The 16,158-nt window shown below is 46.5% G+C and overlaps 2 protein-coding genes across 2 annotated transcripts; one reads left to right on the top strand and one right to left on the bottom strand.

The window, feature by feature from the left end:
* Positions 1-10,489: 10,489 nt before the first annotated feature.
* Positions 10,490-11,860, bottom strand: LOC135628376 (CBS domain-containing protein CBSX5-like). Its single transcript, XM_065135000.1, has 2 exons — positions 11,526-11,860; positions 10,490-11,327 (listed from the first exon to the last, which is right to left on the bottom strand). The coding sequence occupies exons 1-2, from the start codon at positions 11,858-11,860 to the stop codon at positions 10,490-10,492; spliced, it is 1,173 nt and encodes a 390-aa protein (XP_064991072.1).
* Positions 11,861-12,458: 598 nt separating this feature from the next.
* LOC103983036 (uncharacterized) lies at positions 12,459-16,158 on the top strand. Its single transcript, XM_009400176.3, has 3 exons — positions 12,459-14,622; positions 15,174-15,264; positions 15,698-16,158. The coding sequence occupies exons 1-3, from the start codon at positions 12,589-12,591 to the stop codon at positions 15,889-15,891; spliced, it is 2,319 nt and encodes a 772-aa protein (XP_009398451.2). The 5' UTR covers positions 12,459-12,588; the 3' UTR covers positions 15,892-16,158.

Here is a 16,158-nt window from a genome sequence, read left to right as displayed (position 1 = left end):
AGTGCTGAAAGAATCTAACAGAAAAATTATTAGTTGATTGTGGTAAGAAAATAGAAGGCAAAGATTATATCAGACTCATCTCACATATCTTAAATCTTTAATGGTATCTGATGAGGGTAATAATGGCGATAAGACCCGACCTAACGTCAGCTACCCAGATAAGACCCGGTCTGACGTCAGCTGCCCCAGATAAGACCCGATCTGACGTCAGCTGCCCTGGTCAAACAGATGACGCATTGCGCCTCGATTGACCTGACAGCACCTGGTCAAACAAACTGGAACGCCGGTCGAGGCACATTAACATCCTGTTCAGGCTCGGTCCTTCAGGCTACGCCAACACCGTTGTCAGACGTTACCGGGGGTACGATCCTACTTCCTACAAGCGGGCACATCAGGCGACGGCAACCTTCACTATAAAAACCCTCGCACTTCGAAAAAAAGGGAAGGAGAAAAAATCCCTAAGACTATCCACTAACTTGATTGTCAAAGGAGTCCGGCCGAACTCTCCTGACCCAACCTGTGTGCAGGTGCGAAGATGAAGGCCTCCCACAAAACGCCCAGGCGAGGAGTCCCCTCCCGGAGGAAATGGGAATCCCGTCGCGATCGGACCACCACAGTCGGCCACTTCAGCAGTCTCAAGGGTCGCCCCAGGAAGTGCTAGTCATAAGTGCCCAGCAAGCCAATCACGTGAGTGATGGCACGTGTGACTTGATACAGAATCTTTTTGCTTATTATATTTTGGCATATATCACTTTATAACTATTGCATAAATGCATATATATTGTGATGTCCTTGGATTTGTGCAATGGGAATCGGATCGTGATGAGATCACGATAATGAGATCGATTCACCTTTAAACACATATCCTAAATAATCCCGGTCATAGGTTACTCGAGAGGGACATCGTGATAACCGGATAGACTGGTGTGCTGTATACCCGTCCATATGATGGATGCAGCTGGTCTCATAGCTGCTCGTGTAGGGACACTAGGGATACAGTACAGGTGCTCATTGGAGAATGAGTTCACTGATTGATCCGCTTACGGAATGCTGGATGGTTGATGATGCCTTATTGTCAGACAACGATTCCGTAGTCCTAGTGGTGTATCTGGTTCTTAGACTTGAGACACCAAGGATGTCCTGTATGAGTGCTCCACTCTTTGATACCAGACTTATAGGTTTGGCTGTTCCCAGATCTAGTACAGCTGGTCATTGGGAGTGGTAGTCGACCTTACGAGGGCTATTGAGTGTCGATAGAGGATCATCCACTCTCGGTATCATGAGAGGAATATCCCATGTGTTCTTGCTCAGACAAATCCCTGGCCAAGGTCATTCGGGTTGAGAGAGAAAGAGTTCTCCGGGAGAATCCGATTAGAGCGAGACTCGAGTAGAAACCGTATGGGTCTGACAGCACCATGCTCGATATACGGTCTCTGGGATATTAGATGGATGAGGGACTATAGGTACATGGTAACTGAGGACAGACAGGTCCAATGGATTGGATTCCCCTGTATCGTCTGGGGACTACGGCGTAGTGGCCTAGTACTTTCGTAGTCGATGAGTCGAGTGAATTATTACAGAGATAATAATTCACTTAGTTAGAAGGAGTTCTGACAGGTATGACTCACGGCCAGCTCGATATTGGGCCTAGAGGGTCACACACATATGGTAGGCATTGCGATGAGTAGAGGTTCGGATATGAGATATCCGACGGAGCCCTTGTCTTATTGGATGCAGATCCAATACCCACTAGGGAAAGGACCCATTAGGGTTTTGACACGGGATCTCTATAAATAGGAGGGATTCACAGCCTCATAGGCTAGAGTCTTTGCTTGCCCTTCCTATTCTCCTCTCCCTCTCCACCTCAGAGAAGGCCTGGAGTTTTGAGGAGCATCGTCGCAACCCTGCTGTGTGGATCACCGCTAGAGAGGAGGACGCTTGACCTCCTTCACCCTCTCCTAAGGATCTGCAAGGAAACAGGGATATACGATCTCCCTAGGTAACACAATCTCTATATGCAGTTTTGTGTTTTGCGGATTTTTGCGCACCAATCTTCGCACGACGATGAACATCTTTTTGGGAATCGGGGATTTTTGTTTTCTTGTTCTTCCGCTGCGCATATGATGTCGCCCCCCCTATGATTTCCCAACAGTGGTATCAGAGCCAGGTTGTTCGTGCGAATGATTGGTTTTTGAACTGCGTGTGTTGTGTTTAGGAAGAATATTGACGTCAAAATCGTTGACGCAAAAGCAAGGAAGGGCAGCAACAGTTGCTGCCCTCGATCTGCATGCCTGCAGCCACCTGCAGCCGCAGCCGCAGCCAGGCAGCACAACGCCGGCGCAGTGCCTGCAGCAGCCGGCCAGCGGTCTGCTTGCAGCAGGTTTGCTGCCGGCGGGGCTGGCAACCCACGGGCAGAGGCGCCGCAGGGCAGCGGCGCCTACCGCCGAAAGGAAGCGGCGCCTGCCGCCGCAGGGCAGCGACGCGCGACGCCTGCCGCCGCAGGGCAGCGACGCGCGACGCCTGCCGCCGCAGGGCAGCGACGCGCGACGCCTGCCGCCGCTGCTCCCGCGGGCGAAACCCCCCCCCACAGGGGCGGCCGCCCGGCGGGGCAGCACCGCTTGCGGAGGCAGCGACGCCGGAAGGGAGAGCCCACCTGCAGCGGCAGCGCCGCCAGCGAGCGTGCCGCCTGCAGGCGAGGGCAGCGCCCTCGCCCCGCCGCACAGGCCGCCGGCGGCGGCAGCGGCAGCAGAAAGAGGGAATTAGGGTTTTCTGGGAAAAAGACAATTTTGCCCCTCGGAATTTGAGAAATTCCAGTTTCTGTCTTTTGTCCAAATTACGAAAATACCCTTAGGAATTGAGAAATTCCCTATATATCCCTGATTTCAGAAAATATTAATTAATTAAAAGGTTTAGTTGATTATTATTTTTATTATTATCTAGTAGTCCTACATGATGATGATTATTTATACATGTGATGTATGATGAGTGGACGGATGATCATGGACCGTGTGATGTGTGTACTTGTGATTATTATTATTGAGGTCTGCGAACCTCCATTATATTTCTCGTTTATTGTCGGGCCTGCGTGCCTATGATTAAGTTGTAATCACATGAGGAGGCGCAGCGGGAGCGTGGAAGCCATAGCGGGACCCACGAGACGGACGATCGTGATGCATGAAGATGCATCAAGATGTCGACGGAACCAACGAGGACGAGATAGACGATCACAAGGCATGGAGATGCACCGTTGCACACATAGATCTTGATGTGAGTGATTAGGCCTACTGGCTCGGGCCTAATCATATTAGGTTGTGGTCCATGATCATCTGGTGTGATTGCTTATACACATACTAGATATGTATATATATTTGCATGCGATGTAGATATATATTAAATATGTACATGTGTGACATGTCATAATAGGAGACCAAATCATAGAAACATCTCTCGATAATATTAAGTCGGTAAACGTGAGGCAATTAGATTGACCCACGTGGCCTTCCATCGTTATGAGTAGGAACCGAATCCCGATGTAGGTTGAGTTGGTCGAGTCCCTCGAGACTCACCTATATCGCGATTCGCTATCTTGCTTACGACATAGAGATGTCACCGGTGACCTGAGGGCATGATATGCTTGGTCGAGTCCCTCGAGGGTATATCATCAAATCAGACTCATCTTGTAACGAAGGTGTTGACTTAACCGAGCATCATGGTTGGTCGAGTCCCTCGAGGCCATGGTGATTCGGAGGCCGAACAGGACGGGAATCACAAGGAGTTGTGATCGGCAAGAGTTGTCTACCTTTTAGGCTTAGTGTGATTGGTCGAGTCCCTCGAGGTTACACTAAGACGCTGATTGGATCCTGATCCCCACTAGAAGTCTGCCGGAGACTTCCGTTTCACGTGCTGAGGGTGTCGTGTGACTCGTTAGTAAAATAGTGGGAGCATATTAAGATAGAAGTCCATATCTTGATAGTTTATTTCTTGCAAAATCTGCATGTTATTCATTTTTGCTACATCTTTATTTTCAGAAAATGTCGCTTTCAAATCCCTTACGTGGCATACTTGATGTCAACCGCCTCACTGGTCCAAATTATACGGATTGGCTCCGTAACTTGAGAATTGTTCTCACAGCGGAGAAAATCGTGTACGTCCTTGATACAGTGATGCCTACGCCCGAAGAAGGGGCAAGCGAGGATGAGATCGCTCGCTACGTGAAGTACATTGATGACTCCACTCTTGCTCAGTGCTATATGTTGGGCTCTATGACTCCAGAGTTACAGAGACAACATGAAAAGATGGATGCCAGATCCATTCTCCTACATGTCCGTAAATTGTTTGAGGAACAGGGAAGGACTCAACGATATGAGATATCCAAGAGCCTTTTCCGCGCTAGGATGACTGAGGGGACACCGGTTCAGAACCATGTCCTAAAGATGATTGAGTGGATAGAGAAACTCACAGGTCTAGGAATGGTCCTAGAGGATAACTTGTGTGTGAACATTGTGCTTCAGTCCCTACCAGATTCCTTTTCACAGTTCATAATGAACTTTAATATGAACAAGCTTGAGGTGACTCTCCCAGAGCTCCTCAATATGTTGAGGGAGGTAGAGAGTACTATTAAGAAAGAGAAGCCAGTTCTCTACACTGGTGAGACCAGAAAGAAAAGGAAAGCAGAAAGGTCCCTTAAGAAGGGAAAGGGCAAGGGCAAACAAGGTAAAGCAAAGGTTGCTAAGAAAGACCCAACAAAGGACAAAGGCCAGTGCTTCCACTGTGGTAAAGATGGGCACTGGAAGAGAAACTGCAAAGAGTACCTTGCAGAAAGGGCGAAACAAAAGCTTGATGAAGCTTCAGGTACATTCATGATCAGTCTCCATTTGTCAGACTCTTATGATAACACATGGGTATTAGATACCGGTAGTGCTTATCATATATGTAATTCGTTGCAGGTTCTGGCAAGGCCTAGGAGACTAGAGAGAGGCGAGATGGACCTCAAGATGGGTAATGGAGCAAAAGTTGCTGTATTAGCTGTTGGCGAGGTCGCCTTACATCTGCCTAGTGGAGCTTTTATTGCATTAGATGCATGTTATTTTGTTCCTTCTATTATCAAAAACATTATCTCCATTTCATGTTTAACAGTTAGTGGATATAAATTTGTTTTTGAGAACAATGGTTGTTCGATATTATTAGATGATAAGATCATCACGAAAGGAACATTGCATAATGGTTTATTTATGTTAGACACCACTCCACATATCATGAATATAAATGTGTCCAAAAGGAAACGAGATGAGTTGAACAATGCATACCTGTGGCATTGTAGGCTAGGTCACATCCATGAAAGAAGGATTCAAAAGTTGCTAAATGATGGATATCTAGATCCATTCGACTATGTGTCATATGCAACTTGTGAGCCTTGCATTCGTGGAAAACTGACCAACTCTCCATTTAGTGGAACTGGAGAGAGAGCCACTGAGTTGTTGGAACTCATACATAGTGATGTATGTGGACCCATGTCAACTCATGCCATTGGAGGTTACTCCTACTTCATTACATTTACTGATGATTTCTCAAGGTATGGATATGTGTACTTAATGAAGTACAAGTCCGAGGCCTTTGAGAAATTCAGAGAGTATAAGAATGAGGTGGAGAACCAGACTGGAAAGAGTATCAAAACTCTTCGATCAGATCGAGGAGGTGAGTACTTAAGTACAGAGTTTACTCACTTCCTCAAGGACCATGGGATATTATCCCAATGGACACCTCCTTATACACCTCAGCTCAATGGTGTCTCTGAAAGGAGAAATCGTACATTATTAGATATGGTACGGTCCATGATGAGTTTCGCTGACCTACCCATCTTATTCTAGGGATATGACCTAGAAACCGCAGCTTACCTTCTGAACAGAGTTCCAACTAAGTCGGTGGTGTCTACACCATATGAGATATGGAAATGGAAGAAGCCTGATCTTAAAGTAGTTAAGATTTGGGGCTGCTCTGCCCATGTTAAAAGACACAACCCCGATAAGTTAGAATCAAGGACAGGGCGATGTAAATTTGTGGGATACCCCAAGGAAACTTGTGGGTATTACTTCTATCATCTCGAGGACCAAAAGGTCTTTGTAGCTAAGAGAGCAGTGTTCCTTGAGAAGGAACACATTCTTGACGGAGACAGTGGGAGAATGATAGAATTGAGCGAGGTTGGAGAACCAAGCTCAAGCACCACTCTACAGCCCGAGTCTGTTCAGGTATCTAATACACAAGTTTCAACTTTACGCAGGTCTGATAGAGTATCCCATCCTCCTGAGAGATATGTGGGACATATTAGAGCAGAGGATGTAGAGGATATTGATCCTCAGACCTACGAGGAGGCTATTATGAGTATAGACTCCGGGAAGTGGAAAGAAGCCATGAATTCTGAGATGGATTCTATGTACTCCAATAAGGTTTGGAACCTAGTTGATGCACCCGAAGGTATTGTACCCATCGGTTGCAAGTGGATCTTTAAGAAAAAGATCGGAGTAGATGGAAAGGTAGAGACCTATAAAGCAAGGCTAGTGGCTAAGGGGTATCGTCAAAGGCAAGGTGTTGACTACGACGAAACTTTCTCACCCGTAGCAATGCTAAAATCCATCAGAATTCTATTGGCTATTGTAGCACACTATGATTATGAGATCTGGCAGATGGATGTGAAAACCGCATTCCTCAACGGGAACCTGGAGGAGGAGGTGTATATGATGCAACCTGAGGGATTCGTGTCCAAGAACTGCCCAGATAAGGTGTGTAGGTTGCTTAGATCCATTTATGGACTAAAGCAAGCTTCCCGAAGTTGGAACATAAGATTTGATGAGGCAATCAGATCTTATGACTTCGTTAAGAACGAAGATGAGCCTTGTGTATACAGAAAGGTAAGTGGGAGCGCTATTAGCTTTTTGGTGTTATATGTGGATGACATCCTCATCATTGGGAATGACATAGGAATGCTATCCACAATAAAGGCTTGGTTATCTAGACACTTCTCCATGAAGGACTTAGGAGAAGCATCTTATATCTTGGGGATTAGAATCTATAGAGATAGATCCAAAAGGATGCTTGGCTTGTCCCAGTCCAGGTACATAGAAATTATTGTCAAAAGGTTTGGCATGGAAAATTCCAAAAGAGGTCTCATACCGATGAGACATGGGATATCGCTTTCTACGAGTATGTCCCCAAAGACTCCAGAAGAAAGGGCGAACATGGATATGATACCTTATGCCTCAGCAATAGGGTCTATCATGTATGTCATGCTATGTACTATGCCTGATATAGCGCATGCTCTGAGTGTCACGAGTAGGTATCAGGCGGATCCAGGCTTGGAGCACTGGAAAGCAGTAAAGTGTATCCTTAAGTACTTGAGAAGGACTAAGGATCTTTTACTAGTATATGGAGGTAATAGCCTTAAGGTTGAAGGCTACACTGACTCAAGTTTTTCAGTCTGATGTCGATGATAGCAAGTCGAATTCAGGGTATGTGTACACCTTGAATGGAGGAGCAGTGTGCTGGAAGAGTTCCAAGCAAGATACCACTGCTGACTCGACCACAGAGGCGGAGTACATTGCTGCATCAGATGCAGCAAAGGAGGGAGTCTGGGTGAAGAAGTTCATCACAGATTTGGGAGTCGATACAGATAGCGACAAGTCGACTTCCTTATATTGCGACAACTATGGGGTGATTACTCAAATAAGGGAACCCGGGTCTCATCAGAAGTGTTCTGAGGAGGTTCCAGCTTATCAGAGAGATCGTAACCCGATGATATGTAGCAGTGGAAAGAGTTCCATCCGAAGATAACATTGCAGATCCACTGACAAAGCCGTTGTCTCAGATTGTCTTTGAGCGTCACAGGGGTCTGATGGGGATCAGACACATAGGTGATTGGCTTTAGGTCAAGTGGGAGATTGCTAGTCATAAGTGCCCAGCAAGCCAATCACGTGAGTGATGGCACGTGTGACTTGATACAGAATCTTTTTGCTTATTATATTTTGGCATATATCACTTTATAACTATTGCATAAATGCATATATATTGTGATGTCCTTGGATTTGTGCAATGGGAATCGGATCGTGATGAGATCACGATAATGAGATCGATTCACCTTTAAACACATATCCTAAATAATCCCGGTCATAGGTTACTCGAGAGGGACATCGTGATAACCGGATAGACTGGTGTGCTGTATACCCGTCCATATGATGGATGCAGCTGGTCTCATAGCTGCTCGTGTAGGGACACTAGGGATACAGTACAGGTGCTCATTGGAGAATGAGTTCACTGATTGATCCGCTTACGGAATGCTGGATGGTTGATGATGCCTTATTGTCAGACAACGATTCCGTAGTCCTAGTGGTGTATCTGGTTCTTAGACTTGAGACACCAAGGATGTCCTGTATGAGTGCTCCATTCTTTGATACCAGACTTATAGGTTTGGCTGTTCCCAGATCTAGTACAGCTGGTCATTGGGAGTGGTAGTCGACCTTACGAGGGCTATTGAGTGTCGATAGAGGATCATCCACTCTCGGTATCATGAGAGGAATATCCCATGTGTTCTTGCTCAGACAAATCCCTGGCCAAGGTCATTCGGGTTGAGAGAGAAAGAGTTCTCCGGGAGAATCCGATTAGAGCGAGACTCGAGTAGAAACCGTATGGGTCTGACAGCACCATGCTCGATATACGGTCTCTGGGATATTAGATGGATGAGGGACTATAGGTACATGGTAACTGAGGACAGACAGGTCCAATGGATTGGATTCCCCTGTATCGTCTGGGGACTACGGCGTAGTGGCCTAGTACTTCCGTAGTCGATGAGTCGAGTGAATTATTACAGAGATAATAATTCACTTAGTTAGAAGGAGTTCTGACAGGTATGACTCACGGCCAGCTCGATATTGGGCCTAGAGGGTCACACACATATGGTAGGCATTGCGATGAGTAGAGGTTCGGATATGAGATATCCGACGGAGCCCTTGTCTTATTGGATGCAGATCCAATACCCACTAGGGAAAGGACCCATTAGGGTTTTGACACGGGATCTCTATAAATAGGAGGGATTCACAGCCTCATAGGCTAGAGTCTTTGCTTGCCCTTCCTATTCTCCTCTCCCTCTCCACCTCAGAGAAGGCCTGGAGTTTTGAGGAGCATCGTCGCAACCCTGCTGTGTGGATCACCGCTAGAGAGGAGGACGCTTGACCTCCTTCACCCTCTCCTAAGGATCTGCAAGGAAACAGGGATATACGATCTCCCTAGGTAACACAATCTCTATACGCAGTTTTGTGTTTTGCGGATTTTTGCGCACCAATCTTCGCACGACGATGAACATCTTTTTGGGAATCGGGGATTTTTGTTTTCTTGTTCTTCCGCTGCGCATATGATGTCGCCCCCCCTATGATTTCCCAACAGGAAGACCCCCAATCATTCGGACCTGAACCCAACCGCATCGACCCCGAGACCATGGCTTAAGGTTGTTTACACCAACACTATCTATCTATCTTCTTCTTTTCTTCTTCTTTCTTGCCCCTATAGCAATTCATGTGTATCAGATTAAGAAAAGATGTATTAAGAGGATAGTTTCATATTGTTAAAGGAGGAGAGAATCAGGTTACATATACTTACTATATTTTTTATACATGTTAAAAATATTTATGTGTGAGAGATAATTCAGGATTAAAAGAATCAAATTACATATATTTAAACTCATTCTTCATTAGAAAACTTAGTTAGGATCGATCTAGTCGAAAGAAAGGAATAAGGGAAGGCAGAAAAAATAGATGTCAATATTAGTTTTGATTTTAGATTGAATTAATTAATTAGTTAATTAATTAATCAAGTTGGAATTTGAGTTGGGATAGGATAAAAAGATAAAGTTCATTGTTTATGATGAGGTTATAGATTTCAGCCATCCGTCCAAAGGAAAGGATAGAGTCGACGTGATCCGTTCCTCCTCCTGCATCAGAACTATGAGCTTCAAGAGCTCCACGGATTAAGCCATGTCGAAGTTTCTTAGGGGATTGTCGTGCTCAGGAGAACCTTTTCTCCCTCGACTCTCAAAACCATGTTATTACGATTCGATCGTAACGCATCCATGAATGGTTTTTGTAGTCGAATGGAACCCTATTACGTTAGTTGTCTCCAAGTTCATGAGTTGCAAGTCACACGAGGCAACACAAGTAGTAGACGAGTTACTTCCGATAAGCTTGCGAGGAGCCAAGTGGTCACCAACGATGCTCCAAGTGACAAAAGCTGACGCAGAGCGCCCGAGCTTATCGCAGTCTTGTTGTTCGTGTTTCCCCGTGGAGAATACCAGGGTTTCTTTTGAGACTGTGTGGTCTTAGTGCAGGGAAGAAAGGAGACGGCGATGGTTGCATGCATGTGGTTGCATTGGTGCTGCTAACCTCCGACTCCCGCACAGCGCAGTTAGAAGGGACCAAAAGCGTCAGTACAGCAGATTCGTACGTACTGCTCAAGCAAGCTGCTCCCGGAAGACCTTAAGCATGTCGGATAAGGTGACCATCCCGACGAGGAAGTAGTCGTCGTCGACCACCCACACGTAGCCCACTCGGTGCGTCGACGCCTGTATCATCACCGCCACCAGCGAGCTCCACGGATGGCACACGATCGCCTCCTCTGATTGCCTCCCCATCCTCGCCGAATAGCTCCCCACCGACCTAAGCCGCCTCGGTCTCCTACGGTTCGACGGTGCCGCCGATGGCGAGGACTCATCGTCGGACGAGGAGGAAGAGGAGCAGGACGTCGTGGGCGAGAATGGCGGAGAGAAGTCAGCCTCGAGGAGCTCGAGCATGCCCAGCAGCCCCTTCTCCCTCAGCCGGGCTTTTATGGACCTTGTGGCGGACTCTGGCAGCGTGCCGGAGCAGTCTATGTAGGCCGTCAGCTCGCCGGCCGAGAGCGCCGCGAGGGCGGGGGCGACGCGCTCGTCGAGGTGGGCGAGGGTGGAGGGGGAGATCTCGCCGACGAGGTAGCCGTTGTTGGAGATGACGGCGACGGAGGTCTGCTCCGTGAGGGCGGCGCGGATGAGGGGGAGAGCGCACAGCGCGGGGTCCTGGTGGCGGACGGTCAGGGCAGCGGGGCGGACGAGGCCGAGGTCGGAGACGGAGAGGGCGGGGACGGGGGAGAAGAGGAAGATGGAGTTAAGGAAGAAGCGAAGGAAGTCCTCCTGCGTCAGCCAGCAGAACTCGGCGGAGCCTCCCCCGCCGGCGAGCTTCCTCCGCGATGCGGCGGCGCGGATGGGCACCACCAGGCTCTGCACCCCGTCGAAAATCGCGTCGAGAGCTTCTAAAATGCTGCGGATAGCCACAAGAAAGAACCAAAATGGAGAAATTTCTACAACATTGTCGAAGAAATCCACGATCGACGGCGGAATACACTAAAATTTGATATTCCTCCAAAGATACAAATAATCCATGAAAAAAGATTCCACAGAGAAGACGGGACGATGTAATTAAGATCGGAGCCCAAAGAACACCAAGCGAGGGTGGAACCTGGAGCTGGGCTCGACGCGGCGGACGAGGGGGGCGGCGGCCTTGGGAAAGAGGAAGGCGGAGACGGGCGCGCCGAGGGCGGCGCAGGGCGCGTCGAGGTTCTCCTCGGCGCACAGGTAACAGATGACATCGACCATGCACACCTTCCCGACGCAGGCCCTCCTCTCGGGAGCGGCGCGATCGGCGGCCCAGACGGCGAGGCGGTCGTCTGTGCCGGCGTTCCTGAGGGCGAGGAGTGCGTCGCCGACGGTGGCGGAGAGTGGGATCGGCCTGGTCGGCGGCTTGCCGATGCAGAGGTCCGCCACCTCGCGGTCCTGCAGCCAGCTCACTGCCATGCAACGATGGCGGTCGCCAAACACACACAGAGAAGAAACAAAGCGTCGTCAAAAACCATGCGGAGTGACGGATGTTGGAAGCGGGGGAGGCTTCGGACAGTGTCTATAAGCTTTGGAGATGCTGTGCCAGCCGTCGCCTCCAGACCCGACATAAAGTCGCAACAAGGTTGCGACGACGGTCACTTGTCTTTAAGATTCGGGTTCCTGCCTGAGCCGATTTGATTCATTTCAGACCGTCCCTCTCCGTGACTTTGCCTGCCTCCGGAGCTACTCGTCCACCCGCACGTACAAGCGGACGGTGCGAAATCATGGAACCTGTGAGATTGACGGCTATGATGACTTCTAACAACGCCACAAGCACGGGTGGGTGTTCCTATTTATCAACCCTTTCTTAGACTTGTAAGCAATTTAAAACATGACAAGGGTTTATATGTAAAGTTTACACGTCTGCGTCGATCCTACCGTCCGTAGGTCCATGCGTGGATCTTAAAGACTCACATCATGTTCCTTTACGAATCGTTATGCGCTGTATCCCGCCGTCCGTAGGTACACGCGTGGTTCTTAAAGACTCATCATGTTGCTTTACGAATCTGTATGCTCTACTGACGTGGTTCTCTTCGGCTTCCTAGAAGAAGAGATGAATCCATGAAACGCCACGGGCAATGATGGACATCGCTGTACTTCCCTTGCCATTTTAACCCATCTCCTTCGCATGCGATCTTCTCCCTATGGAGACTGCTCCACTCTCCTTTCGTTTCCTCCGTCTCTCGCCTCCACTGTTTCCCCAGTTGCTCCATCCATTCCGTCGCTTCAATCCCTTGCTCCACAGAGATCACTCCTCTTGCGCTCGATGTCGGAATCGGAAGGCCGTCTTCGTTGCCTACTCGGTCTCCACTTCTCCCGCCCCGATTCCCTCCAGCTATGGCGGATGGGACGACGCGGAGCTCCTCGACGAATCCTACAGGTCGGGTACGCTCGATTCGATACGGAGCTTCTTGGCTTCTCTGGGAATCACCGACGGGAAGCACGGCTTCCTCTTCTTGTTGGGGTTCCTCTCCGCCTTGGCGGTGTCTAGGGTAAGGGTTTCTTCCATGGCTGTATTGCCCCTTTCGGTTGTGGTCTTTGTTGTTGGATTCTCGGCTGGAGTGGCTCGGGCAGGGGTTGCAAGTGGTTCAATTTGGGAACTTGACGACAAATTGAACGATTTGAGGGACTTTCTGAAGGAATTGGATGATAAGATGTCCGGTTTAAGAAGCGGATTGGAGGAAGGCGTCAAGTCAAATCGTTTGGAGAAGAGCAAACTTAAGAACTTCGTTGAGGTTGTCGAGCATATGAGATTGAGAATGGGGCATGCCCAGATGACGATAGAGAGTTTCTCTTCAGGTAACATTGTGGATTCACAGATGGACTCTGAAAAGGGGGGAAAGAAATCGAGTTATAAGCTGAGCCGTAAAAGAAGAGAATTGGGAATGATTGTGTATGATCTCGTCCAGTTATTTGGAAGCTTGTTTCAGGAGAACATCACTGGATTGAAACCATTAAAGGGGAAGGATGCAGTCAATAAGGTAGAGTTCAGAGAGCAAGCAGAGTCCATGAAGGAAGATAGTGCATTATCTGTCCTGAAAGCATCACCTGAGATTAGTGAGAACGGTGTAAATACATCATCTAACAAAAAGCTAGATGGTTCCAAGGTTGAAAAATCTGAACTGCCATTAGGAGGAGTGGAAAGAGATGCTTCAGAGATGCTTAAGGTCAAAATAACAGCAGGCCAAAATAGTAGATCAGGGATCACCCCAAAGAAATTCAATCACTCTGGAGATCAGAGATATGGAAACCGTGTGCCCTCACATGATGAAGTACTTAACAACCTAAATACAAGTTTCCACTTCATGACCAAGCAAGAACGTTACCAGAAAATGGTTTTCCGGCATAAATATCGAAACATCATGCAGAATGAGATGCATAATTCTGCAGATGGTAATTCCAACCAAAAGGAAATACAAAGCATGGACTTTTTTAATGAATCTGCAGAATCATCACTATTGGAACAAATGCTTGAAGTACATGATCAATCCTCTTTGCATACTCTTGAACAAAATAGCAACAAGATAAAGAATAAACTTGAAAATGACAGTGATTTTATAGACCAATCTGGTAATAGTTGTAATGATTTGGAAGTGAAATTTGATGACGAATCTGTTGGACATCCAACTGATGGTGTAAGAGAAGGCAAAACTATGTCGTCATCATCATCGTCATCGATGGTTTCAACTGATGAAGAATTTAATCAAAATGTCAAAGAGGCCTCGGAACTCCAAAGAAGAGCTAGGGTATATATGAAGAGTCAAACTGATGAAGCAGCTGCAGATGCCTTACTATACAGATCAGCAATATTACTTTCGACAGCGGTTGCTTTGAAACCAATGAGCTTGCTGGCTATAGGTCAGTTGGGGAACACTTATCTTCTACATGGGGAGCTTAAGTTGAAGATTAGTAGAGAATTGAGAGTTCTCTTATCCAAAAATGATGCCATTTTAAAGCAGAAATTATGTAGTTTATGGCTTAAGAAACTTGATAACATGGGCAGAGAGAACATCACTGCTGCCCTTATTGATGTTTGTGAAGAATGCGAAGAACTTCTCGTTGAGGCTGGAAGAAAATACAGAATGGCATTGACAATTGATCGGAGTGATGTTCGAGCCCTTTATAATTGGGGTCTTGCCCTATCCTATCGTGCTCAGTTAATTGCAGATATTGGACCGGTAAGCATTAATCTGACCCTGAGTAGAAGGAATAAAAATTACATATGAATCTTAATCTTGCATGTAGGTGTTAGTGGATTTGTTGTAGTTGATGCCAAAGACCTGTATTATGTGATTGATAAATTCGGCAAAGGTTACAATGGTTGATTGTTATGGAAAAGAAGATATAATTCTCTATGATTCTGTTATTTTGTTTTTATTGAAATTAATGAACTGCTGTAATTTTTTATGAAAGACACAGAAGCATGCTAGATACAGTGCAGACCTGTGAACAGGCCTAGTTCCATGTCCTCAGGGACAAGCTAGTTGAACTTGTTTCACAATTCTAGCATGGAAACAACAGTATGCCATGTCTGGCATACTGTATTTGCCATTAGTTTCTTTCTAGACAGCATTTGTTTCACAAGTCAAAAGATTCTTCTTTTCATATATATTTTGTGAGGTTTAGCTGTGTGTTATACGCTTTATGCGGTTGTCATGAGTTTGCTTGTAATTCATTATGTTGGAGTGTCATGTAGTTTCTAATAATAAAGTTTGTTATCCATGTACAGGAAGCAGCTCCTGATGCTGACAAGGTCTACATGGCTGCAATTGATAAGTTTGATGCTATCACATCTAGAAGCAATATATATGCCCCAGATGGTATGATTGCATAATCCACTAGTCTTGGATTTATTACATTGCTGATGAAAGAGTTTGTACCGGACTACAACTCTAGAATTGAGCTCGAGATAATTCATCATCCTAAACGGCACTTTGATTGTTCTATTCGTTGACTAGGATAAAACCTTACAAGGCCATAAAACTAAGCAGCTGAATAGGTTTCAAGCTTCTTGCCTTTGTATAATTTTTGTAGTCCTTTACTCACTTTAAATTGCAGTTGAGCATTAGCATAGATGACATGATATATTCCATAATGCATGTGTCTAATTATGGTTAGCTGCAATTCATACCACTTTGAGGAGATCTAGTAACATCTCCCTTTGAATTCTTAATATACCAATTTTAAGATACTACTGCATTATGTTTTAGTACTTAATAGATCACTTTTTTGAGACAAGTGTATTTCATGCAGCCTTGTACAGATGGGGCATAGTGCTCCAGCAGCGATCTAATTTGCGACGAAATAATAAAGGAGAGAAGCTGAAACTTCTGCAACAGGCAAAGAGCCTGTTTGAAGATGTGCTCTATGTGGAGTCAGATAATCGGCTCGCAAGAGAAGCTCTATCTTCCTGCCTACTGGAACTTAATCACCATGGGCAGTGGTGATCATCTGTCTGATTCTTGAGACAGTTCCATCTGGTTCTTTGTGGGCACCCTGTTGTTCCCCTGCATTTTTGATCGGCAAACAAATTTGGTTGTGTAACAAGCACCAATTAATAGGCGTCTTGTCAGTTCTTAAGTACCTCATAGCTTTCTTCCAAATCTTGTAACGTATCTCACATTTTACCTCATGTACATTGGAGAGGAAGTTATATTATGGAACAAATAAGTGAAGAAATTAATAGAAAGTTTCAGATGTGGAAATTGATGACC

The sequence above is a fragment of the Musa acuminata genome, chromosome BXJ3-1 (assembly GCF_036884655.1).
Source record: "Musa acuminata AAA Group cultivar baxijiao chromosome BXJ3-1, Cavendish_Baxijiao_AAA, whole genome shotgun sequence".
In the NCBI taxonomy this organism is placed as follows: domain Eukaryota; kingdom Viridiplantae; phylum Streptophyta; class Magnoliopsida; order Zingiberales; family Musaceae; genus Musa; species Musa acuminata.
This window is presented reverse-complemented; position numbering and strand designations above follow the sequence as displayed.

Bases quoted from the DNA above. Each gene is read 5' to 3' on its own strand.
- LOC135628376 (XM_065135000.1), bottom strand. From the start codon at position 11,860: ATGGCAGTGAGCTGGCTGCAGGACCGCGAGGTGGCGGACCTCTGCATC. The intron at 11,328-11,525 runs GTTCCACCCTCG...GGCTATCCGCAG, and splicing joins CGCGTCGAGCCCAGCTCCAG to CATTTTAGAAGCTCTCGACG.
- LOC103983036 (XM_009400176.3), top strand. From the start codon at position 12,589: ATGGAGACTGCTCCACTCTCCTTTCGTTTCCTCCGTCTCTCGCCTCCA. The intron at 14,623-15,173 runs GTAAGCATTAAT...ATCCATGTACAG, and splicing joins TAATTGCAGATATTGGACCG to GAAGCAGCTCCTGATGCTGA. The intron at 15,265-15,697 runs GTATGATTGCAT...TATTTCATGCAG, and splicing joins CAATATATATGCCCCAGATG to CCTTGTACAGATGGGGCATA.